Source organism: Coturnix japonica, chromosome 2, assembly GCF_001577835.2.
Source record: "Coturnix japonica isolate 7356 chromosome 2, Coturnix japonica 2.1, whole genome shotgun sequence".
NCBI classification, from domain to species: domain Eukaryota; kingdom Metazoa; phylum Chordata; class Aves; order Galliformes; family Phasianidae; genus Coturnix; species Coturnix japonica.
In genome coordinates, this window is record NC_029517.1 from 49,893,915 (window position 1) to 49,920,472 (window position 26,558).

Genomic DNA, 26,558 nt, shown 5'->3' on the forward strand with positions numbered 1-26,558 from the left:
GTATGTTATAATTAATAACAGAGTAGGGGAGTAAGACACAGAATGCTTGGCATTCAGTCCCAGACTCTTGCAGTCTGAGAATAAATCATTCTTTTGGTTTAAGAATGCAAATGCTTCCTATCCATTGCATTAGCTATTGCCATATGGCACTGTTTCTTCTCAAAGAAGCTGGTAAATGTTAGCTTTCATAATTCATTGTGCAGCCTACCTGGCAGAAGAGTGATTTCTTTTCAGTGCTTCTCTTTGTGCCTTAAAGACTGAAATCTATATTGCCTGAAGAGTGGTAATGTTTTCAACTAGAACATTTTTTGTTGTTATTCATCTTGTTGCAGTCATTGTTTTATTTCAGGCATTTCTGCGTGTCTTCATGCTTGAAATAATGTTGAAATATTTCAAGACTGATTTAATGGAATTGTACTGAATTACATGAGCATTTTTAAACATGGTAAAGGAAAAGGAGAACTGGAGGAAAAAAATGTAAATCAAGTCATCTGTTTAGCAAGGAGCTGTTTGACTTCTGTGATGTAAAGTTTCAGCGTGAATGAGATATTGAAGAGAAGGCCTGAAAATTAAAATGTCTGCAGAAGCACTCTGTGTTATGAAATATTTGCTTTGTGATGACAGGATGGGGGAGAAGAGGGTAGATCCTTACTTTGACATTATACAAATGTAGCATGTGAAGCGGGGAATGTGACATCAGTCAGAATTATTGAACACATCCTTTTTAAGTTTTTAGTATTTCATTTCCTAGAACACACCACTGACTGATCATTACAAGAAAAAATTTTGGACTGTGTTATATCATCCTGAAATGCAAATAGATACAGGGGTAGGTTTTACAAAAGATGAATTGAAAAGTTTGAAGTCCTCAGTATAAACTCACTGTTGAACAACCAACTGAAAGCATCAGCAGTCACTCATAGGCCTTCATACTTAAAATCTCAGAATGGCAATTCATGCTATGTGTTGTGATGGAACTGAGCAGGTTTTAGATGGAACAGCGAAGAACTGTATTTTGGATAACAGGAGTATTATCAAAGCTAGAAGTACTTACTGGAGATTCTGCGGCATTCCCACATGAGATTTCTTTTCATGCATTTTTATCTTGTTTGGCTCTGCAAGTTAGAGGTATCTCTTTGTTTCTCCTGCTCTGTATCTTCCATGTGGCTAGTGGAGTTACGGAGTTTGTTCATGAGATAGTCTTCCTGGATAGGGAGGTGAATATGGGAATTCAGTGGGAAAATGTGCAATAAACAAGAGCTGTTGAATACCTGGCATGCAGAACTGTCCCTGCCTAGAAAGTAGAGACCTTTAAAGACCCAGAAAGCCCTTAGGAGAAGAGGAAGCATTGGGAAAGTGGACTTAGGAAATACTGTGTACAGGATGTTTAAAAATCCAAATTCTGTCTGCATGGCCTCATGGCTTACAGCTTTGGTGACCAGAAGGAAGGAAAGAATGGCATTTGAAAGCCTTAGTGTTACTTTGTGTGAAAAGAGGTCTCCAAGTTGATTAAGAATGATAGTTTGACAAAATTATGATTGGAACAATTATGATTCTATATAATATAAGTGTACAAATAAAATATGACTTTTTTTTTTTTTTTTTTTCCCTCTTTTTGTGTTTAGAATTTCTTTCCAGAGCAAATGGTTGCCTGGTGCCAACAAACAAATGGCAGTATTCCACAGTCACAACTTCTGCAGGTACTGTAAGTTATCTGTGTGCACAAGGTTTTGGAATTGTAGGGGAGAGTTGCAGGGAAAGGGGAATTCGAAAGTCTAGAGATGGCTGGTTGGGGAAAGACCGGTTAGTTAGCATGTATTATTAATGCTGAACCTGACAAAGAGCTAACTCATTGGCTTTGAGGTGTATGTTACAAACTCAAAGTGTTCGTAGCGGTTTTCATAAGTATTTGTTCCATGGTTTTTGAGCTTTCTCAGGTAAATGCTCTGTGGGTACCCAGAGGCAGCCACCTCTGTGTATCAGTCACTAAAGGACTTTCTCTCCTTCTCTAGTGTTGTGCTAGGAGCTGCTTCCCCATTGCTGACGTCCATCAATAGTTCAGATAGAAGTCCTAGGTTATGCTTTGGGTTCCTAATACTAACACATCAAGTATTTTTTAAAGTAACCAAACTAAGTGCAGATAGTTACAGAAAACTTGAGGTGTATTATTTGCAAAGTTATCCCATGTAAAGCTTCCCAGCCTAAATTACAGGTGTGTGTACCCTGTGCCCGTGTGTTGGTGTAGCTCTGTAATCTGGGTGGCAGTGACTTGTGCGTGCCCTGAGTTTTTACTGAAGTTTTGATGTCACTGTACAGTTTTTTGCTTGCTCATGAAGGAGCTGAGGTGCAGTCAGACAATCTCTGAGGACAGTGCTGAAGGGCTACTTTTAAGGATGCCATCCTAAACCCTCTAGACAAACGTTCTTCACCTTCAATCACTTTCTCAAATAGGAGACATTCAACTCACAGGTGTGTTGAGGTCAAATTAAAACACACTGTTAAATAATACCACATTCAGTATATAAGACAGTGGTGCCTGGAAGACGCGAATAACATGTACCATGGATAACACAGGAAAATTATAAAGCTGAAGGCTCAAGTATATGAAGAAAGTACAAATAACAACTCATTTCTGTCATTTTGCACATGTGCAAATTCACATTGACTACTTGGTAAAATTCAATCTTCTGCTCGCTTGTGAACTAGTTTGCTCATTTGGACCTCTAATACTTTAAAATCTATTAAATACTGGTTCCATTTTTCATCAAAAAGATCTTAATGCATTAGCGTGCATTTTCAGCTGGGAAGCAAAAAGACAGGTCCTGTAATTAAAATTGAAAGTCACGTGCAATAAGGTCAAATGTCCTTGGGTCAACTTTGCACTCGTACTTCTCTAATTAGGACCCTGCTTTTCATGGCGCACTAAATACTTCTAGAGCAGGAACTTCTCCTTCATGTCGCCACACAAGTACTTCATGGCCTACTTACTCAGGCTGGGTAATCTGCAGAGATGTGGGCCAGACAGGGAGAAAGCACTCTGAATGGGCAAGCACTCCTTCCAGTGCTTTATAGCGTGGTAATCAGGAACCCAAACTGTAGGAATAGAAGTGAATACACCTTGGACCCTTTATCTATCAGTATTAAGTGTGGAATCAGGTTTGCGTGTTAGGATGAGAAGAAGGACTGACTAAAAGAGCAAGACATTTTTGAACATTTGGAGCCTAGTGTGTCTTCAGAGGCAAAGCAAAACTGTACAATATTGTGAAATCATAGAGTTTGCTTCTGGGAAGGTTCAGTTAGGTGCAGTCCTGGAAAAGCGTTGACTCATGGGGATTAACAGTGCAAGAGAGTTGGGCAGAGAGGGTGGATACATTCTCTTTAGTCATAATGCGAGAATATCATGTGGTTTTTTAATTACGCAGAATATAGGAAAGAATTTGAGCATCATTTTAGAATACCATGCTCAGCTTTAAGAGCTAATATTTCTAGTCTTAACAATAGCATTAATTAGGGTGGGATCTGTTTTCTCTGATGTTAGTCTTGCTCAGATATACAAAAATCTTGCATCTTAGATTGCTTTTGGTTTTATCTGCCTGGACTGTAGTTTAGCTGCCTTTGGAGAGAATAGTACCTGCATCTGGTCTCTAATTTTCAGAGCTGAGAAGTAAATCTATAGTACAAATAGCAAGAATTTTGACTATTCTTTTCTAGTCTGTTTGGGAGGGTAATGAAAAACAAGTACATTTTAATGCAACAAAAATTCTAACAGAGCAATGGTTTTTGGTTTGTTTTCTGTGAGCATTGCCTACAAAATAATACCAAAATACATTTCAGAGGCATCTAGACCAACAGGTCTTATGAATTTTTCTTCCTATTACGTGAATTTATTAAGAGTTTGGCATTTAAATTACTTACCAAGCTCTCTGTCATTTAAAAATCTAGCCCACTGTAGTAAAGGAACAATCCATCAACTGGCTAACCATAGTTAATACTTCCTTCCTTTGACATACGGCAAATCAAATGATTCCATATGTGGTCCCTCTAATTATGCCAAGAACTTATATACTTCTGGATCTGGAGGTGTAGTATCATTGCTGACATTTATTTTACTGCTCCAAGTTTTCATTTGACTTATATACTCTGTTGTCACAGAATCACAGAATTGCAGGGGTTGGAATAGGCCTCAGGAGGTGATCAAGTCCAGCCCCCTAGGCCTGACATACCTCTCATCCTGGGGCAGGTGCATATATGCTGTACAGGACTTTGGTATGGGAAATCCTGCAATAGGCTGTTCCCACTCTAAAATTTTGGCTAAAGCTGCAGATTTTGGCCAATGTTTCCAAGTTAGACTAGTTGGCTGAATAGTATGGATGAGGCATTATTTTCTTTAAATAAAGAATAAGCTTAATTTGTGTCCTTTCGGGCCAAACACAAGTTGAATGAGGATGCAGAGAAGGGTTTAGTCTTTTGGAGATTTAAGTATTCACAGAGAAAACAGGAAAATGAGAGTATGTGAACTTGAATTGTTTTTACAGTACTGTAGAAAAACCTGCTGTATAATAAATACTGAGATTCTGCTTCAGAAACACCCTAATTAAGGTTCCTGCTTCAAATCTGCATTCAAACCAGTCCAACTGTAGCTCCCACTGATAGTTGCTGTTCTGTGCCCTGGCTGTGCAGCTGGATTACCTCCGGTTGAAGCTGTGTGGAGACTGGATGTCTCTGCACATTTCATTTATCTGTCAGGCCATTAACTGTTCTGGGTTGGGGAGGGTTTGAACAGCAGTTCATCTGGATTTGCATCGCTGAAGCTGCTAGTCATGGCACAAAGGAGATAACAGAAAGTTATCCAAGTAGATGCGATGGGAGGAGAAGGAATGTCCATTTTGGCTGTAAATCAGTTTAAACATGTAGGTCAATTTAAGCATACAGTGAAACTATGCCTGAAGCCAGTGAAGTGGCTTGCAATTTGCCTGTCTTTTCTGCAAAGAAAAATGTCAATTTTATGATAAATGTGTAGGACAGTTATCAGTTATGTTTTCCTCTCCAACAGAACTTTCTAAACTCCAGTAGCTGTCCTGAAATACAAGGTTTCTTGCACGTGAAAGAGCTGGGTAGGAAATCATGGAAGAAATTGTATGTGTGTTTGAGGAGGTCAGGACTTTATTGTTCTACAAAAGGAACTTCAAAGGTAAGATTAAAAAAGAACTTGCACACTACTAACATGTGAAAGGAGTTTCTTCTTTTACAGTGGATTTTTTTCCTGTTTATTTTTAAATATCTGCACAAAGTGTTTCCCTTTTTATTGCATAGAAAAGGATAAGCAAACCATGATCAAATGAAAGCAAGTCTTGGACTCTCAGTTTATGACAGTGGCTTTGTAACTTTGTTACACAATAAAGTCAACCTGGCCAGACAACAGAATTGTGTTTGCTGAAGTCATCTTAACAAGGTTAACAAGAAAAATCTTACTGTTCAAACATGTTGTTGATGAATTTATTTTAAATGATACTTTGAAAAATATTTGGCATTATCTAATTTTCAGAGTTTCCAGAAGCAATGAAATAGGCAATGCCACTTTCAATTCAGTGCATTTGAATAATTATCTTGTCAACTTCTTCTATGAAGCACCTTAGGCTAGTAGGCTGACAGGCTACTAGTAGGCTAGTAGGCATAGCAACTTGCAATGTCCACTTCGGGCTTTCTGAGAGGAGCAGAGCGTTCACATACTGCCCTCTGTTGGATGTTGGTCTTTCGAGATTGCAGTGCTTGCAGAAAGGTGTTCCAGAAGCTTATTCTTATATGTTCTAAAACACATTACTTCTGCAGGAGCCAAGACATTTGCAATTGTTGGCTGACCTAGAAGACAGCAATATCTTCTCATTGATAGCAGGCAAGAAGTTGTACAATGCACCTGCAGAGTATGGATTTTGTATAAAGGTAAATCTCACAAAGTTCTTTCAGAATAACAAGATGGTGACAGTAGCTCAGAGCCCTGCCAGCTAAATGGGATGTATGTAAAAGTCTGCAAGTATTTCTGTCAGGAAGACCTGATCTTGAAAGTCTTTTGTTTGGCAGACGTCCTATGAATCTTGCCATCATTTTATGTGACATTTTTAACACTTTGTCTGTTGCTTCTTTGGATTGGGAAATTTCTGTGCAGGATCAGCTCGGTGCTGAAGCATGGTGTGCCTGTGAGGTGGCCTTGGTTCACCTTACATATGAAATCATTTTTTCCTAGTACTCTGATGGAACAGGAAAGTTTCTCTGGGCAGTGAGTACCAAAACTGTGTAGCAGCAAGGATCAAACTGTGATCTCGTCTAACTACCATAATCATGGGCCAGAGGTTTGCATTTATTTAAAGTGAAGGATTGTCATGGAAGATAGGAAATACAAATAAGCAGTTGCTGTTAAGGATTTTAAAACTGTTGTGCCGATGGATAGGGTTGTATTTTTTTGCAAGAATACCCAGATCAGTTCAGAAGATTTCTTAGCATTTAGGATTATTATTAATTTGCTTTCTTTAGAGATTCTCTTTCTCTAGTACATGCATATACTTGTACGATTTATTTTTATGGAGGAAGAAGAGTAAGGCATAGCAGCATAAGCTCTTTCCTGATCGGATCGCATCCAGAGTTGTCCCTTTTATGTGCTGCCACTAAAATGTCAGTAAAAGTACTTCAAAGCTCCATCTCATTTTCTGTCAAGGAAATATGGATGGGAGCTGGTTTTATTGACAGCAATGAAGTCATCTCCTTCCTAGCAACTGTTCTGGAGCTAGACTGTATTGGTTTGACTTAGTAGAGGCTGCCTAAGGATATGTACTGAACTGATGGAAGCAGACATTTGGGAAGGTACTCAGTGGGAAGAGCCCAAGCACTCTCTCTTTCTCTGCAGGGCAGCATCGTGGCAAGGTAGGCATTTCTGGTCCATTCAGGATAAAGCCTGTCATCTCCTACATGTACTGGGCACTTTATTTATGGTCAGCTTCAGAAGCTGCCACAACCAGCAACTGAGTGCATTAGGTTGGAAAGTTGTGAGGGGCTGCTCTGTGATGCTTGCAACATGGAGGCCCGCATGTGGAGATGATGAGAGTACTGCGCAGGGAGATACATAAAAATCTGAACATAAACAGCAGGAAAAGCTTTAAACTGCAGGAGAACTTCCAGAGTGATGACTGTATGGGAATGATGGTGGTATAGCAAAGAGGGCATGGAAGGGAAGGATCTGGTTTCTGTCTATTTCTGACTCTTGAAGGCGTCTGTGTGGTTTAGGATCAGTTACTGAAACTTTGAGTTTCCAAACAAATAAAAAACAGGTACGCTCTTTGTTTCTCCTTCTGAAATGACTTGAGTACCTTGTTCCTATATACTGCAAGAATTGTAGAGTATTACAGAGCTCTGAAGTTTATCTTGCTGGATCAAGCAAAGAAAGTAATTTCATTCAAAACTTGTTTGACTTCTGATGAGCTTGAATTCAGGGCGATGTAAGCCTTCTCTGACCAGTTCGTAGACATTTACTATATTTGCCTTTACTTTACAGTAAATTTACAGTGTTGTTGGTTTTTACTGAATGGAGCTGAGTTCTTTCTAATCCTCTATAGCCCAACAGAGTAAGAAATGAAACGAAGGAACTGAGGTTGCTGTGTGCTGAAGATGAGCAAAGTAGGACATGCTGGATGACTGCCTTTCGACTCCTCAAGGTATCAGATTTCTTCTGTAAATACAGCTATACCTGTTGTCAAGTTGCAGTTGCCATTTTTTTTTGCTTATTAAAAAATACCTGCATGTTCTTGAACGTCATCTACCTCCAAAATATCAGGGCTAAGAGCGGCATGTGAGATAGAACTGTCCCTCCCGAACTTTTAAGCACTGCACTCAGATGAATCCTCTGTGCATATGAATCCAGTATAATTTCAGAGCTACTGTATAAGTAGTATTTTGATTATGGTAAGTGAATATATCACCTAGAACAGAGTGTTTTTTGACTTCTGAGTTTTTTCAGTTATTATTATTTTTTTCTGAAGGTTCAGAAACAAGTTAAATAACAAAAATAAGCCTCTGTCTCTACGTTAAAGTTATTCAGACCTGAGACTAAGTAATTAAATTTCTTGATAATATGGAAAGAGGCTTCCCAGTACTTTTTAAACAAAATCACTGTAGGAAGTACTGAGGAGAAAGTTGGTTATTTTGTACTGATGGAAGCAGAAGTTCTTTTCTTTTAAAATCTATTCCTGAAGATGCTCCTTTGAAAAGAACTATTACTTTCTTCTTTCTACCTGACTCAGTCCTACATCATGTTAAAGGGAATACATACCTACAAAAAAATTAAATATATAAAATATATCTGGGTTTTCTCTAATGGGTTGTCCATGAAAATCCCACTTCTCTTCCATGCATTTATCTTACTCTCTAGTACTCTTGTTTCAAAATCTAACAAAGAAATGTAAGTACAGGCACACACAAACTGGTACTATAGTACCCCATACTAGATACACATCCACCAAAACAGGAATGGAAACCCTGAACTCAGTCAACTGTAGCTCTTTCTATAGTAAACACAGAATTCTGGGTACTCAGATAGGGCCAGCCACAAAATCCCTTTATGTCTGAGAACAGGGCTGTCCCCAGACACTGCAGTCTGTGCTGTCTGTGACTGCTGTCTGCCAAGCTGTGTGCGAGATGAGTTCTGTCATCATTAGTGCTGTGAGCAAGCACTAGGGGACACAGCTTCAAGGTTATGCTGGGATGTTCCCTGAGGCCACTGTGGGCTCCATCTGCTTGGTCTCTCACCCAAGTGACTACAGTTGCTTTTCCTACTTAAGAATCAGGTCACATCAGCAAAACCTGTGTGTTCCACTCCACTCCAGACCTCTCCAGCAAAATGCCCTTCTCCCCACCAGCACTGCAGGACTACCTGCTGAAGGCACATTTCCACGCAGTGACTAGGGTGCTGATGGGGAGCAGGTGTGTCAATGGGTATGTGGTTTTGTGGCTTCCTGGGGTAGAGGAAGAGCTCCAGAGATTGTGGAATCGTTAAATCATAGGATGGCCTAGGTTGGAAGTGATACTAAAGATCACCTAGTTCCAACCCTCCTGCCGCGGTCAGGATTGCCAACCATCAGGCTGCCCAGTGCCCTCCATTCAGCTTGGCCTTGAATGCTTCCTGAGATTGGGCTGTGTTGCATGAATGTCTTTTATTTCCCACCCCAGCAGCTTTCAAAGCTTTGTCTTGTTAGTCTGTTCTTAAGATGTGACAAATGTTTACTACAGTTATCTCTTCCTTTCTTTGGGTAGACTGTGTATCATGCAGTGAAAGATGATTAAGGGCATGTAGTCAGGGAAAATTAAGGCTGTGCCTCGCAGCTACAGCTGTGGCTCTCCTTTTTATTTACCTGCACATTCAGCTTTTGGTAATAATAACGAGGTTTTACCTCGTTAGCAAAATTACATACACAACTTCAATTAGAACATTCTGTAAGCAATGTTGATGTACTTCAGCTGTGCCCCTCTTGGGAAGGCACTGAGTGCTGCCCAAGCTACCAGTGTTTCTAAAATTGATCTCAGTGAAGGACGGATATGAGTAGTTCACTCGCTTTTTAAGGATGAGAAAAATACTGGAGGTGTTACTTTCTGTCAAAATTTATTAAAACATTGAGTGAATTAGAAAGCTTTATAACATTGTGAAAGCTGAGTTCATCTTTGTGTTATCTTTTACTAGACTTCTTATGCATATGTACATATGTTTAAGCTCAAATTATTGGAGGGTAAAAAGAGGGGGAGGTGATATTTGGACCTTGAGTGAAAGCTTATATTCTATAAGGAATATATGTTAGTAGCTGAGAGTGGCAGAGATGAGCTGTGTATCTTGCTCAATCTTGTAGAAGCGCTATCTTTTAAATAAAGTTATTGTGCATACTTATTGCTCTATTCCCACCTGCCAATCACTATTCCTCAATGCAAATTGCTCTGGGACAGTTTCTGATCATGGACATAAAGTGACAGCACCTTGTTCCAGTGTAAGTGGAATCAATACACGTTTCTTTTTCTAGGGTATACCTTTGCATAACGATTTGTTTGCTTTTCTGTTGACAGTATGGAATGCTGCTGTATCAGAATTACAGAATACCCCAGCAGAGAAAAGCCATGCTTCCACACTTTTCCACTCCAGTTGTAAGTAATGACCTTTGTTTCCTTAACGTATCATGCTTAAAAAGATGTACTGACTTTTGCATTTTAAAAGTGGAAAATTTTACACTAAGAAATGTAAATCCAGCATTATGTAGCAAATCAATGTCAAGTTCACATTTCCTATGAGTACAATTTATGTAGCTGGCTCTCCACTTATCTTAGGTTTACATTATCCACGTGATTGAAAAATCTTGGATATGCCAGTCACTTAGAGATGTACAGCACAGAGACATCTGGCTGTCCCTGCAGAAGCCAGCTTAGGTCTGGCAAAACACACTCTTAAATCTCATAAAAAGTGTTGGGCCAAAAGCTGACTGTTAGCTATCTAAAACTGAAGATGCTATATTTGGATCCCAGCTGGCCCTGGAAGTGAGTGGGATATGGTAACAGGGCAAGTGGGCAACCTGAACAACAGAGACTTTGGATCTTCTCCCTTCCATATGGCCTATAAAGAAAAACCATGTATTTTTGTGTCTGTTAATGCTTTTCAAGGAAAAGAAAAATAGATGTGTTTCCCATGTTGTTAAAGGATAGCTTCGGAAAGTCTTCTGAAAGTAAAACGTTTTGAAATGAAACTCTCTCAAGTTGGTTTTTTCTTTCCCTGTTTTTTGAAACAAGTGAAAATTCCTTTTCAGAGAAGTGTATCTGAAAACTCACTAGTAGCAATGGATTTTTCGGGGCAAATAGGAAGAGTTATTGAAAATCCTGTTGAAGCACAGAGTGCTGCCATGGAAGAAGGACATGCTTGGAGGGTAGCTATTTTCTCTTCTTTTCTATTTATTTTTTTCATCAGTGTCTGTTGAGAGCCAAGACACAGAGTGTGCTATGATACTAGTGCAGTGCTGGTCACAGTATAGCTTAGATCCGACCTAAAACAATCACACTGCAAGCATGCAGATCTGAAAGTCGATATCCATCTTTAGCGAAACTGTCACATTCACAACAACCTTCTACCACTGCTTCTCTGTCCCCCTAGTGTCCAGAGGAAAGTTGAGGGGGAAAGCAGACTCACCAGAACTTTACTGCCAGTTTGCAAAACCAGTCTCTGAGGAGGAATATGTCAAATTAAATGCTTCCCCACATGGAAGAGTCTGGGGCTCTGACTAATGGCTTGCTCCCAGTAAGTTTAATTGCAGAAAATATACAAGAGGCAGAACCTCTTGCAATGAAAACTGATGTAATTTGTTTATAGTGTCTTGTGGACAGGCAGCTGCAGTACAAGTTTTCCCCCATGCTCGTCTCTTAGGGAATAGGAGTCATCACTGGAGCACTAGCTAGTGCTTTATGTACGGGAGGGAAATACTGCTTGATTTACTGAGTGCCCAGTATTTTGCCTGAGCAGAAACATATCAGACTTTTCTTTTTTTCTGTCATATTTTTTTCTTTTCTTTTTTTATTATTTTAAAGATACTGAGCTTTCACCATTAACATCTGGCTTGCGTTTTAAGCCAACTGAACTGAGCTGCTGCTTGTAGATTAGTCCCCTTCAAAGTTGCATTTCTTTTTCTCATCCTTGCATTAAACTTGCCGAGCCCCAAGTTTCCTGTAAATTAAATCTGTATTGCATGTGCACTAATTCTCTTCTGTTGAGGTTTTAGTGTGGATTTAATGGTAATTCATTTTCTCTATAGAAACGTAGCACAAGAATGAACATCTTGGGTAGCCAAAGTCCACTCCACCCTTCCACACTGAGTACAGGTAAATTCTGCTGTTTGTAAGCATAGTGTAAGAGGCTTTGATGAGTAAATAAAAGATTATTTCCTACAAAGACAGAATGCAACCATGCAGTGTTAATGCCCTTATATGAAATACTATGTTTTATGATTAGCTTCTGTCATTAGTATGCCTACATATAGACATTATAGAAGGAACTTACCTTTCCTTTAAGGCACGCTCAGGATTTGCTTCAATTTTAATCTTTTGAAACCCAGATTTTACAAAAATTGAAACTACATAAGTGTTTATAGCTAAAAAAAAATAATAATCCAAAAGTCAGTTCTTCATTTTGAACAAGGAAGATCAACAAGTGATTTGATTGTTTTAAAGTAAGAGTCTTCCAAATAGCATTTATTCTGTAATAACTGCATAGTGCAAAGTAGATACCTGTAATGTGAACCCTGAACATCTCTGACATTGTAAGTTTATTAAAATAATAGGAAATTGCACATTAGTGTCCTGGATTTTTTACAAGGAAGCACGGGTATTCTGAGTTTTTATTCTGCTGAATGGAACTTAGACATATCATTTGAAAAACAATGAAACAGTAATAAAAATATCTGAGGATAACTGCACCCATGAAAACACAATCTGAAGTGCTTTTAATTCTCCTAGAGTTAAAGGGACTTGGTTCTACCTTGTTAGCTCACATGTTGCAATCCAAGAATTGTTTAGGTGCAGCATTTTCAGGAGATGGTGAAAGGGCAATGTCTTGCCAACCTGATCATATATCTGCAAATCCTAAAGTCCAGGGAGATACTGCCTATGCACTTGGTTTATCACGGTTATGCAACAGCTGGTGCATCTTCTTCACATCGATTCATTTTCATACTGACAATGACAATTCATATTCTGCAACAAAACAATACCCACTTTTAAAATGTGTAAATAAATATCATGTGGAAGTAACTGGTGTACCTTACTGTTTTTTAACCATTGTGTCTTTTCCCTCTCACCTCCAGTTATTCATAGGACACAGCATTGGTTTCATGGCAGAATCTCCAGAGAAGAATCTCACAGGATTATTAAGCAACAAGGGCTAGTAGATGGGTAGGTATTCCTGTTGTTTGGTATTTATGATCTCATGGTAAGTACTGTGGACAAGAACACAACTTCTGCTGTAAGGCTGAACATGTTTGTAAGCACTAATGAGTACCCTGGCTCTTAGTGGTCCTATTGTAAATTGCTTGGAATTCCAGAAGCCTGAGTACATGTTTGCAGGAGTGGGCTCTAACACTTCATCTGGAAAACAAAACACTAAGAATACAGGATTTGTTGTTCCGTTGGTGTTTTTTTTCTTTCAACAGAGGTAATCAAATTTTAGAGAACGTTAGAATTTGAAAATAATGACTTCAAGCTGCATCAAGGAAATATTTCTTCAGGCAAAGCTGTAATTATCCATTTGCACACAAATTTGTAATCAGCTATTTGTGCTTTTTTGCATGTATCAGAGCAGCTGATGAATATTTCTTCCTATCTCTGTTCTATAGGAAAGAAAGCACCTGTTCCATTTCTGTAAATTGGCTATAGCTGAGACTTAAGTATTTTCTCAGCATCCTTGTTTCACTTAGCTGCATGTAGCTATGGTAATTCTAGAGAAATTCCTTAAATTGGAGTTCAACAATGAATTATTTGTTGGATGAGAAGAACATGGTTGTCTTCATTTCACTGATCTCACTTCTGATAGGGTTTAGGTAGAAGCTTCCATCCTGTCTTCTCAGGAGTCAAACCTTGCAACTGCATTTTTTGATTTGGGAGCATAACTAAGTTTTTTGATTCATAGCTTGTGGAGAATTAAACACATTAGAGAAATAGTGCATGTGCACGTTCATCAAACAGTGTTTTTTATTGCACCGGATTTTTTTTTTTTGTCAGTGTTCATGGCCTAAAGCTATTGGGATTTGTATGAAAAAAAATACTTTAGCTAGCAGGCCAATGAAAGCAAAAGAGCACTGCTGAAGGTGGGCACAGCTGATTTGTTGAGTTTCTGGCTCTCTCTCATTACAGAACTGCTTGGCTATCTTGGGTCCGTTTTCACATTTTGCATTAAGAATCTGGTAGTCTGTGCTTTTTTGAGTATTCATACAATCACTGCCACCTTTGAGATTGTTCAATTTGTACTCCAGAGTATTTAGTCACTATGGATGTTTGAGATTGGTTTGCATTCAGTGGTAGTGAGGTCATTCAATTACAGCAAAGGAACTGTATTACCTGTGCGCTCTGAGATATATAGGTGACAGTTTTCAGAACAGAAAAGTCTTGTTTGTGTTCTCCTGCTAAGTGTGTTCTTGAAAAAAAGAAGCTAAAAAGTTAACGCTGGGGAAAAATAGGGAAGGCTTCTAGTGGCTCTTATTAACGTGTCCAGCAATGTAAATATGAAGTTGATGCTTCTATTCTTTGTTTGTTTCTTGAAGCTATTGTTGAGGGTATATCTGTATATGTTGTCATTGTTACTGCAGACAGGCTGTTTTTTTGCCAAAGAAGTTGCATAAACACTCGCGGGGTCAGTTGTGCTGAGCTTTGCACTGTGCCCCCAGTTTATGATACTTTGCATTATCAGAAATAGCTGGATGAAAGGTAATTTAGAAATATCTGCAGGACCAGCTGGAGTGACTGTAGGGCAGGGGCAGGTGAGATCTTTCTTGCTGAGATGAATCTCTATTTGTAAAGTCTTAGGTCCCTTTTCCACACATCTTGTCTTACTAGGAAGAAAAAGGAAAGTGAAACATGTTTTCCAGTAGTGGCAAGACATGCCATCTCTTGGTATTGGAGTGATCCTGGTTACGATGGTGCATTTTTGTGGTATTGACATTTCTCAGTTGGCTCAGAGGAGCTAGGGTAAGTTCTTTCAGGTCCATAAAGTACAAGCAGTTCTTGCAACTCAGCCTTGAAAGAGCATGTTCCTGCCTTAGTAGTTAGCCAGTAAGAGGGCTTGAGGCCTGACCAACTACAACACTTAGCCATCTCACAAGTCCACTTGTGATTAGCATTCTGGACTTTATGCCAAAGGGATATACTCGTTTCCTGTGGCAGGGAGAGGTTCTCCTACCTCAGCTCATAAATGTTAAGGAAAGGAGACATTTTTGATTACCTAAATTGTCTATATACTTTTCCTTGCTAAAGTATAGATTTAACTATTTGAATTAGGACTTTGTGGGTCAGCTCAGAAGTGACAATTCCATTGTTGTTGCCAGTTATACTTCCTAAAGCATATTCTTTTCTAAGGATGCTGAGAGAAAAGTAGTCTCTTTTAGAGGAAAATCATTGTGTGTTGTCCCCATCCTGATGATGTGGATGTTAATTAACTGAGAAGTCATTTTAAGGAAGTAATGATCTGTTAGTGGAATTGCAGCCACTTACCTTAAATGTAACTTACTAACACTGAAGTTCTGTAAACTAATCCAAGATAATGGAGGATGGGAACGAATTCTTGTATATTAATACAAAAAAGCTTCATGCATACGTAGGTCACTCTGAAAGTAATGCCTCCTACATGGGTTGCTCAAAAAGTAATGGTTTTTATTTATTTCTGTGGAAAAAAGTACCGATACACAATAAAAACTATTTGATAGAGCAAATTCTCAGCTACAAAGCACCACCATTAGCTAACCATTTTTGCTAGTGATGAACAAGAGCATGGATGCTGCACACGTAAAAATCTGTGTCAGTGGAAGCGACCCACAGTTTCACAGCTGCTGTGATAGTGTTGTTGCACACACCGTTCATCAGGTGTCAAGGCTGACACCTTCAGCCTCGTATTGGTTCAGTATCCTGACAATCTTGCACACGGTGTTCTTTCTGCCTCAGTATTTGAGTTTTTTGGGGCCTTCTTGGTATAAACTTTGCAATATTCCAGTGTTCCCACCATTGTTTCCAACGTATTGAAGCCTATATTCAGCTCCATACACAGTTCTGTGATTATATTCTGGAGATTTGTGCAGCTTATCTTTCACGTGACTGCTGCCACTGCTGAAACGCACCGGTCACTGCCTCACTGTGCTCACATCCACTGTTTTATCTCCATAAATGTTCTGCAAGTGTCAGTGAATGTCAGTGGGTACAGTTTCTTTTGCATGGAGGAATTCAGTGACTTCATCACTTGGCTTCATCCACACTTCCATGTCAGATGCCATTCTGTCAGGCTTCCCCTCTGCTGCCATCTGTCACATGGCAACAAAATGTAATGAAATATTGGTGGGAAGGTTCAACCTTTACTGCCATACCACCAACATCTGCCTCTGACATCATGGGCCAACTTCATAAAGTAAGAGGCATTACTTTTGAGGCAGCCCGCAAAAGGGGAAGAACATAAATTGGGGAAGAAATGATGACATGCATTTTTCACTTTCTCTTCTTCTGTTAGTCTTGCATAAGCCTGGTATAAAAACGAAGAGCAAATTGCCGGTTAAAGCAACTGAAGAAGAGTTAAACAATAGTACAAAATTACTTAGTACTTCTGATTATTTACATGGAAATGGATTGTTGTATTTACTGTGTGCTTAAAAATGTTCTCTTCTAGGCTATTTCTTCTCCGGGACAGCCAAAGCAATCCAAAGGCATTTGTACTTACACTTTGCCATCATCAAAAAATAAAGCATTTTCAAATCTTGCCGGTAAGTAACTTTTTTTTTTCTTTTCAAAACTGATAATAAAAATAGAATAAATTGTAAACTGACAGCATTGTCATCATCCAGAGAGGCCTCATTTTACCTACTAATGGCATGAACAGGCATGTTTCCATTAGGAAATACAATTCTTTAGAATTGTCAAAATTCTGAATAAAATTCTGTCTTAACATTACCTGGAAAACTAATTTAAACCACTGAGGTATAACAGTAATGCAACATAACTTGTACTTGACTGGCAGCAACAGCCGCACTTGTCTCCGTACCACTTCAGCAAACTTAGAAGAAGTTACAGGAGGTTTTAAAAAGTTTATCTGAAATTTTATCCCATATTGTTGAGCTCAAAAAAATCTTATACTGAGGCAGTGAGAACTACTTGATTTTATCTTGGCCAGAAAGAGCAGCAAAAGTTTAAGATCTTGTAGACCTGCTTATTGGCCCAAACCCTCTCATTTTGTCTTGCTAACTTTGGAAACAGCCATCAATTATTTTTGTGGTATTTTTGCTTTATGTAAGAGAAACCAGTGCTGTCTCTACAACTTAGAATTACTCTGCCTACCAGCTTTCACTTTTGTGCAGAAAAGATTTCCAGTTGGCTCAACAAAAATTCTCCTCTAGCACTGTGCCTGCTTTCAGGCAGAACTCTAGATACCGGGTTTTCTGTGCAGTGCCTGTCATTTTATGTCACATCACACACTTTTACTTGTCCTGTGTTTGCAACATTCACGTCTTCCCACGTGCTAACTTGAAAAGGACGTTTTATTTCCCCAGTGCGAGGATGATGGACAGATATTTTTCAGCCTGGATGATGGGAACACCAAATTCAGTGATCTAATCCAGCTTGTTGAATTCTATCAACTAAACAAAGGAGTCTTGCCCTGCAAACTCAAACACCACTGCATCCGAGTGGCCTTATGACCTCAAATTTGACTCTCACTGAAGACTGGATTTGCTAGAAGAGTAATTGTAAGAGAACGTTGATACTGGGGAATTGGCAGATTTGTAAGTTGGTAAAAATAAATAAAAATATTATGCACCTTGGGACTCTGAAAGGGATGGATTCAACAGGTGCCAACAGACCGACATTACTGGTTTGTCTAACACCTAAGAGTGATTGCTGCTGAGTGTCCCAGCATCCCAAAAAATGGGGGTGGGGTGGGGGAGGGTTCGTAAAACTATTAGTAAATTTGAAACAAAACTGGAAACTATCTTGGCTGGGCCACTTAACAGGAACAAGTGTGAAGATAAATCTTTGAAAAGAACTCTTGCCCTGGAATAATCTTGACAATTAAGACTAGTGTGTTTACTTTTTGTATTGATCACTTTTTTTGCACTCCTACTTTGTTTTGGATATTGTATGCAGCCTATATTAGGAGCTGATGTGGCTTTTAAAATTCATGCAGGAGTTGGGTATTAATCTGCACCCTAAAATGTATGGAATGCTTCAGCCTAAACGGATCTAGAAGAAAATCAAGAAGTGTGCGTGTCATGTGTCTGTATGTGTGTGTGTGCGTGTGTGCATCTCAAAACTTCTCTGGAGACCTGAGGTTCCGTGATCTGCAGAAGTCTTTGAAGAAGCAATGAGGATACAATTCTAACAGAACATACCACCATGTGTGTACTCTCAAAACTGTTGACTTGTAGCATTATGGCTGTAGTATGTTGTGGCATATTAGTGGCATCCAGTCATGCGAAGACTGTATTAGATTCTATGCACAAACTTTTATTATTGAAGTGGTTTGTTTTTTACAGCCTTTTGACTGTTTTCCTGAGGAAACCTACTGTTACTAAACAGAGTAGGACTGAATGACAGTTGTATCTGAAACCACCCTTTGTTTTTTTTGTGAGAAGATTCTTCTACAGGTAGTCTTAGTTAGAGAAAACAAAAGCAAACAAATAGCAACAACAAAAAAGAAACAACAGTGTTTTTAGCTTTATAGCTCCTTGAATTTTCAGACTGTTTCAAAGAGCTGTTTCCGTATTGTAAAGCTACCATGACACAAAGCTCTTTTGGGGAATAGGGCATAGAAGTATCTCCCTTCTGCTTTTGGAATGGCCATGAAAGTTTGCATGGTGAGAAAGAACATACTGGGAATGGAAACTCATTTCATTGGGATTTGCAATTGTGAACCAGCTGCTGGCAATGCCATCCATGGAGGTAACTGGTGATTCCTGTGTTGTACACACTAATGCACACCAGTACCTACTGCAGACAAGCATATATCCTGCTCTGGTGCTGGTTTGTCATCAGAATCACCTTTTTGTTAATGCTTAAATCAATTATTTAATGTTTACACAATGATTCTTTCTGATGATAAATCAGTACTAAAATTAAACGAGTCCCTTTTTAACTCCCTGAATTGCAAATAACATCCTTTGAACAACACAGTCCGTGCAGGAGCTGTTACTGGATTAGCTTTCCAACACTTCATGCGGTTATCCATAGTATGAAATGGAACCTTCAGAACGTATCGCAGAAGGGAGCATTCTTGAGATGGTGAACAATTTACACAGACCCGTTCATCCTTACTAATGTTTGCCACTGGGTTTGAAATCCTGGCCATCGGAAATGGTAGACAAGGAAGAGAATTCCACACCTTTAGGTCTTCATGTAGTGTTGAGAATAGCTTAAGACAAACCATAACCTGCCTGAGTTGTCCATATCAGCTTATAACTATGTCAATGGTATAGAAACACTGTATTTTAGTTTACAGAACACATTTAGTATTTTTTTTTCCATTTAATGTCTAGATATACAAATGAAGAAACTTGATTTTGTTTTTAGTAGAAACCTTTTTTTGTTTTGTTTTTTTTTATATTAATTGTACATAGTGAAACGAGTGTTCCTGCTTTCTAGACAATGTATTTTAAAACCTTGAAATTAAGCTAACTTAAGTCTGACTTCACTTTGCATGCTTCTATTTGGCCCCTCTTAGGAGAAAAACGATACTTGTATTGACTACATTACCAGTTTAATAAGACCATTTATGCTGTAGTTTTAAGTTTTTCTGTTTACATAGCTTAGTGACAGCCATGCATTTTTCCCAGTAGGCGGATAGTACTTGCAGTGTTTCATATTTATAAAAAAAAAAAAAAAAAAAGAATAGAAAAAGAAAAAAAGAAAAACTTGCATCTTATTTAAATTGAGAATAAAAGTTTGACTATGAATCATGATTTTTGTATGTAGATGGTTGACTTAGTATTTTGTACTTTTCCCAGCTAAAAATGAGCTGTTTTGAGAAGGTGATCGCCTTCAAAGTGGCAACAATCTTACTTAAGCAGATCACTGCTTTGTCTTCTTTCTGCTGGAAAACAGCCGATACCACCTTAGTTTTCCAGCAGATTCAGCTGGCTGCCAGCTCAGAATACCAAGGACTGAAGGACATTTGACTCTTATTTTTGTATTTAAATGACATGAATGTAAAGGGGATGCTCAGGGTTGTTTTGGAGCCTGTTGAATTTTTATCTTTTTGCCTGTGATTTTATTTTCTAAATAAATACTTCATGTAGCAATCTTGAATATGTTGAGAAGGAAAATGCCAAACCATTTTGGTAATGAGGTTACTAGTTAAGTTATGTTATGATAGGTGTTAAAAGTACAAGAAAACTTTTTATTTGTTAATTAATCTTGAAGAAACACGTGCCTCAGTTTAGATGTTTTGTCTTATCTTTTCTGCACTAAATACCTGACAGTTTGACCAATCAATGCACCTTTCCAGTGGCAAGACTTGCTTATCGTAAATTATATTGTCACAATGCAAGATTTAGTGACTGTAAAATGGAATAAAGTTTAAAGTTTCAGGGAATGCAAAAGGTATTAACTTAAGAGACAAAACCTTTATTCAATATGCTTTGCTTCATACTGTAAATAGCTTTTTGGCTTGTGAACCTAATTGTAATCTTTCAGGTATTTTTGTACAAATAAGGGACTGATATTCTGTTTCTTGTAATTAGAAATAAACGTTAATACAATGCTATTCATTTTATATTGGAATGAATGTCTTCTCTGGGGTGTGTCTGTGTTCACAGCTTATCTCTTAATTTGGGGTTATTCGGGGTGGGTTATCATTAAATGCCTCTTAAGAAGAGTTAAAAGGAAAACAGAATAAAATGCCTTATTTGTATTCAGTATGTCCTGCATCTAAAGAAGTCATTCATCTCTTTTGTTTGAAGAAAATTGTTTCAGTATGTGTTAACGTTTGGAACATACAAGAGGATGGCATGAAAAACAGGAATCATGGCAAACAGGTGTTCCTAAGTCATCTGTGTGTTTGTGCAACGCACCTACAACTGTGGCATGTGCAAAATGATGCCTGCAAATTTGGCCTGAGGTGTTTTCTGCAGCAAATAGCTGTGCCATCAGAGCACTCCCAAGTACAACATTAATCTGGGTATGAAATGGGAATAGGTGAGAGTTGAAAGGACAGGACAACAGGCAGTATGTGACATGATCAGGCAACGTTTGAACCCACACTAAACCCTTTAGCAGGAAGTTCACTCTGCAAAATACTGTAAATGCATTTGAACCTACGAGTAAATTGAAACCAGACAAGTGTTTTGCAGCCTGCAACTGCAGCACTGCCATCCTGATGTGCACACAGAAGCATAATGTTGTGTTTGTTATAACACCAAATGGCTGCTTCAGCCTTGTAACTGCAAAGACCACCACAACAGGAGCCATTTCCCACCAAGTTGAACTATAGACAACTTCAGACTTAAGTCACTGCTAATTTAGTTACTCTTTAATCCGGTTCGTCAGTGTCCAGCTTGCATTTGGCCTTGTGACTCGGTCATTGATTGTCCAACATCTTGCAAACTTCTGCAGCAGCATCAGCAGATGGAGAGAAAAAATAGTCCTTTGAAATATCCACATTGCCTTTATTGGGGATGCTCATGGATCTCAAATATTATGCCTTCCTTCCTTTAATTACGTTCTGACAACCTAATATAACCACAACTGTGTCCAAGAACTGTATGCTTTTCATTAGATACTGTGAGTAGTCACATCTGAGACCTCAAAATAAATCAGTTTGTATAACAATAATCTTGCAAACTCATAGCCTGAAGATATTCTGCTCTAATTATTTCTCATTTCACACAGATGAGAGCAGATGTTTTTACAACAAATATTGATTTACCACAAGTTGCTAAGCTAACGATCTTACAACACTTCTTGATTGGTCAAGTCAAATGTTTTATTTTAATCAGGTGTTTGCCACATGTTGGCTGCAGAGTTATGGTGCCTCACATGCCTAACAGGAAGGCGAAAGTATAAACAAAGCTGGCAGCTCTGAGTTCAAGATGCACCCTGACTTTATTGACTCCAATGATCAGCCAGGCTGCAGGCAAAAGTGTAACTCTTGAGAGAAGGGGAGCTCTGAAGAGCTAAAGAGGGATAGGTGATGGAAGGAGTAGATGACACAACAGAAGGCTGTGCTGCCATTCAATAAGTTCAGAACAGGCTCGAGAACTGGGTAGAGAGAAAACTGATGTTGATCAAGAAAGGCAAGTATAGAATCCTATACCTGGGGAACAATAACCGCATGCATCAGAACAGGTGGGGGACTGACCTGCTGGAGAGGAGCTCTGCAGAGGAGGACCTTGGGGTCCCGGTGGGTTACAGGTTGGCCATGAGCCAGCAGTGTGCCCGTGCTGACAAGAAGGCCAGTGGGATCCTGGGCTGCATGAAAAAGAGCATGGCCAGCAGTTTGAGGGAGGTGGTCCTCCCCATCTCCTCTAGCCCTGGTGAGGCCGCATCTGGAGTACCGTGTCCCATTCTGGGCTCCTGGGCTCAACAAAGGCAGGGAACTTCTAGAGAGGGCACAGTGGAGGGCCACAAGGATGAGGAGGGGCGTGGAGCATCTCCCTTCTGAGGAAAGGCTGAGAGAGCTGGGCCTGTTGGGCCTGGAAGGCTGAGAGGGGATCTGGTCAGTGCTCATGAATATCCAACAGGCAGCAGTCGAGTGGGTGGGGCCAGGCTCTTTTCGCAGCTGCCCAGTAACAGAATGAAGGGCCAACGGGCACGCACAGGAACGCTGGAAATGCCCTGCGAACAGGAGGCAACATTTCTTGAGTGCGAAGGTATCAGAGAAGTGGAGCAGGCTGCCCGGAGAGGGTGCAGAGTCCCCTTCTGTGGGATTCAAGGCCTGAACAACAGTTAACGCGACTCTGCCCGGACGATTTCCGGGGCAGCCCACCACAGGGAACCTGCTTTAGCGGGGCTGCGGCCTGGACGGTCGTTCCGAGCTCCGTTCCGAGCCGTCTGTCCCAGCCTGCGCTTCTTTTGGGGGAGGCGCTCGGCACGGAGCAGCCGCGCTCCGCAGCGCAGCAGGGAATCGCCTCGCCTCGCCTCGCCTGGAGGGGTTCGCCCAGTCAGGGAGCCGTTGTCCTCCGCCTGGCAGCGCCGATCCGACGGGGCAGCCGCTGCGGAGCGCAGCGAGCAGGGCGAGCGTCCGGGGCGCGGGGCGGCAGTAGGCCGGGCCGGGAAGTGGAACGGCACGGCAGTTGGCGCGGGGCCTGGAATGTGCCCGCTAGTTAGTGGGCCTGTCGGCTGCGTGCCGGACAGCGTGCCTCAGCGGGGTGTCCAGCAGGCAGAAAGGCCCGGGGAGAAACAAAGAAAGAAGGAGAGTGGGGATTCAGAGACTCTGCCTGAAGAAGGGGCAGTCGAAGCGTGTGGCTGCAGCGAGTGCCTGCCTGAGTCTGATGGTGCCGGAGAAGGGAGGCAAGAGCCTGGGGCAATTTGCTCAGCACCTGGCATGATGGCTGCAGCTGGAAACTCAGCTGTCTCCGGTGGTAAAAGGATCCCAGTGCAGGAACTGGCTTCGTTAAATGAATTGTGAAGGGGGAAGGGGACAAAATGAGGGCCTCTGGGGCTGATCAGGTAGTTCGAGGGTACATATGGAACTTGGTGGATGACGAGAGTGGAGTCCAAAGGGATGGAAAAGGACTGAGGGATGCTGTTGCTCTAGGGGATACTAGATCTTCCAGAACAGCAGTGAGCTTCAGCTGCACTTGCAGCAGAAACCACCGTGACCAAGTGGCTTGCGATTGCACAGAAGTAGGCACCTCTCGATGTATGCGATACTGTTGGTGTGCTACTTTCACACTGGGGATGTGTGGCTTTCCAAGGGTCTTGTTGTTGCCGGTAACAGGCAGCGTAAGGGAGGCCATTCTGCCTGGGTGACTTGTTAGAGAAGCTAATGAGTGTCACATCCCTCCGTTTTTTGTGCATGCACACACACTCAAAGCAAGTGCAAAGAACTTGCCTGCGTATTTGCTGCAGCTTTTGGTAGCTGTTTCTTTCCTTAAAACTCATGTGGCCAAAGAGGTGGAGCAGGGTAAGAAATGTCCTGATTGTGCTACGGGAGCACATCAGCGTGTCAAAGAACTAGGAGCGCAGCCTGAAGTAAGATGTTGCGCGACTATGTCGCTCCCGCATTGTCAGTGGTCAAAGAGAAGAGAGGAAAACGCATTTCATTTCTTTTTCTCATTGCAGAACGAGCTCTCTGGGTTCATCAGTTACGTGAAGCTGCAAGTGCTGAGCAACTGGGGCCACCCGGAGTACACCTGTCTGTATCAGTTCAGGCTCCACGGCGATCCAGCCCGTGACGACGATGCCAGGGGAAAACTATCTGGCTAGGGGAAATTTATTTGGCTTGGGGAAATTGATTTGGCTTGGGGAAATTGATTTGGAAGAAAGCCCATTCCGGATGCCGAATTATGCCAGCGAGACTTCAGGTGCGTTTACACTGTAGAAACCAACAGACCACAGAAGTTGATTCCAACGCACTTCTTGTCTGCTTTGACAGGATGGGCATTTGGGCAGCGGTGGGGGAGGGGGGGTGAGGAGTGAACGGCCGCTTTGTGCCCTGAGAGTGTGCTTGCAGAGAGAGTCTTCAGTGGGCTGGAGCACATCTGGAAAGCACTACTCCGACTTGGTGTTGTTTCTCACGCGATTGCTCAGCTGGCTGTCAGTTTATGCTGCCCTTTAGGGTAGTTGAGTGAGTCCCTGCGTTGTGCTGCAGAGGGAAATGGCAAGAGAGGAGGAGGGAACTATCACTGTTGAGGATGTATGACTGCTTAGAAGCTTTTTCAAGAGGACAGTGCAAGGGCAGCCGGCATCTCTGTGCAGCTGTTTATGTGCAAAGCAAGGTCAGCAGGCCTTGATTCCTCCTGGCCTTGCTTGACAATGGGGCCCGTGTTTTGATTTGCAGGCGCTGCTATCGTTCATTCCAAGACTTCTCCCTCCTGGACTGGAAGTGGGAAAGTCTTTTGGCAGTCGTTGCTGGTGACACCTTATATGAGGGCTCCTGAGATTATTCTTGAGGTAAGAACACTGAGAAACGGGGGAAGAATGGTACGGGGTGGAGGAGACCAAAAGCCCTGCAGAGGATTGTCCTTACACTTGTCCTCACATCCCAGCTTGCCTTACCTATGGTCTTCTTGCAAGGCCCTAGTCCCCTCTTGTGTATCCCTGCTGAGAATTTCTTCTCTGCCAGTCCGTCACTTCTGTGCTTGCTTGTCTTCCCAGCCATTGTGGAACTGTCAGGCTGGCATTGAAGGGGAACCCGTAAGGTGCCACGGGAGATTTGGGGTGCGAGATCGCTGGGGCTCTCAGTGGACCCAGGTGGGCACAGAGGGCGTGCGCTGCAGGAGGGCCCCATGTTGTGTTTGCCAGCGTATCGTGTCACTGCTCCCAAGCTACCTAACAAATCGGAGCCCCGGCTGGTGCTGGTGCAAAGAGGTGGGAATTGATGAGGGGGAGCGATTGCTTCCCCTTGCAGGAAAGGCTCGTGCAGGCCAGCCCTTCTTTGTCCTGGCAGGTGCCCCTCAACCACTGCAGCCCCTCCTTGTTTTTGGCAAGTTGCTCCGCAAAAGAAGGAGCCTGAGAGCTTCTGCGAGTTGTGCACCCAGCTCACTGTCGTGCACTTATGAATGTGCTTCGGAGCAGAGCTGATGGGCCAATACAACTCCAGAGCCTCTGATGCTGGAGCAGGAATTCCAGCCAGGACTCTCTTTCACACGTGAACACTGTTCCTTCTTCTCTTTCTAGCCTGACAATCATCCAGGAAACTGCTGGCCCTTCCCAGGAAGCCAAGGGGAGGCTTGGGGAAATTGATTTGGCTTGGGGAAATCTATTTGGCTTATCTCAAAATAAATTAAACAAATAAAAAATTAAACATTTCCCATGTTGAATCTCTTTTGTCCGTCGGAGTAACTGTTAAGAGATCTCCCAGTCTTTATCTCGACCCACGTGCTTTTTCATCCCCTTTTCTCTTGCTCTCCTTCTGGGTAGGAAGAGCAAGCAAGCGACTGGGTGGGAGTTGGCAGAGTGATCTCCACGTGCTGTTTTTTTTGATCCTCGTTGAACCACGGGTGGGAGTCAGCAGAACTGGTACCCCCTTGGACTTCCAGGGGGCAGAGCTTGTCCTCTTTCAGATTGTGGTTGAGAGGGTCCCTGGGGAGGCAGTTGTGGAGGGCATGGGAGCCCAGGATGGCTGGGAATACTTTTAGGAAGTTATTTTAGAGGGACAGGAGCTGACCGTCACCAAATCACGGAAGATGCGCCAACGGGCAAGGAGGCCGGTCAGGCAGAACGGTGAATTCTGACTGGAAGTCCGGGACAACAGGAAAGTTTATGGTATTTGGAAGAATGGGCAAGCTACTTACAACTATTCCAAGTCCATAGTGAAGCTGTGCAGGGAGAAAATTAGAAAAGCAAAAGCCCAGCTAGAACTGAACTTGGCCTCTTAGGGGAAGGACAACAGTAAATATTTCCAAAAATACGTCAACGGCAGGAGGAGGGCTATGGAGAATCTCCATCCCCTGTTGGATGATGCTGAGGGCAACACGGTGGCAAGGATCAGGATAAGGCTGAGGATCTTAATGCCTTCTTTGCCTCGGTCTTTAATTGCAAGACTCGTTACTTCCCGGGAACAGCTCCTTGCGCTGGTAGATAGGGAGGGGGGACAGAATAGGCCTTGCATAATCCACAGTGAGATGGTTTGGGGCCTGTTCTGAAAGCTG

The 26,558-nt window shown here is 41.4% G+C and overlaps 2 protein-coding genes across 7 annotated transcripts in view; both read left to right on the top strand.

Moving 5' to 3' along the window:
• The window catches only part of GRB10 (growth factor receptor bound protein 10), a 134,074-nt gene extending 113,556 nt beyond the window's left edge, over window positions 1–20,518 (top strand). For 4 of the 5 annotated variants that reach the window (XM_032442452.1, XM_032442451.1, XM_015854324.2 and 1 more), the window contains 10 exons: window positions 1,626–1,700; window positions 5,054–5,191; window positions 5,830–5,940; window positions 7,605–7,703; window positions 10,096–10,173; window positions 10,827–10,943; window positions 11,823–11,889; window positions 12,870–12,957; window positions 16,427–16,520; window positions 17,304–20,518. In XM_032442452.1, coding sequence (XP_032298343.1) covers window positions 1,626–1,700; window positions 5,054–5,191; window positions 5,830–5,940; window positions 7,605–7,703; window positions 10,096–10,173; window positions 10,827–10,943; window positions 11,823–11,889; window positions 12,870–12,957; window positions 16,427–16,520; window positions 17,304–17,450 — 1,014 coding nt within the window. In that variant the 3' untranslated portion in view covers window positions 17,451–20,518. Of the gene's footprint in view, window positions 1–1,625; window positions 1,701–5,053; window positions 5,192–5,829; window positions 5,941–7,604; window positions 7,704–10,095; window positions 10,174–10,826; window positions 10,944–11,167; window positions 11,312–11,822; window positions 11,890–12,869; window positions 12,958–16,426; window positions 16,521–17,303 lie in introns of all 5 variants that reach the window. The other variant, XR_004306091.1, reaches the window with a different exon arrangement.
• A 1,915-nt stretch (window positions 20,519–22,433) lies between these two features.
• Window positions 22,434–25,716, top strand: SUN3 (Sad1 and UNC84 domain containing 3). Of its 2 annotated transcripts, XR_001553200.2 has the most exons (4): window positions 22,434–23,412; window positions 24,028–24,269; window positions 24,746–24,858; window positions 25,585–25,716. XR_001553200.2 is itself a non-coding variant. In XM_015854328.2 (3 exons), exons 1-3 carry the CDS (start codon window positions 24,146–24,148, stop codon window positions 25,648–25,650), a joined length of 303 nt encoding a protein of 100 aa, XP_015709814.1. In that variant the 5' UTR covers window positions 22,437–24,145; the 3' UTR covers window positions 25,651–25,716. The 2 variants fall into 2 exon arrangements, 1 of the variants encoding a protein (XP_015709814.1); XM_015854328.2 differs by having other exon boundaries at window positions 22,437–24,269.
• Window positions 25,717–26,558: the final 842 nt, after the last annotated feature.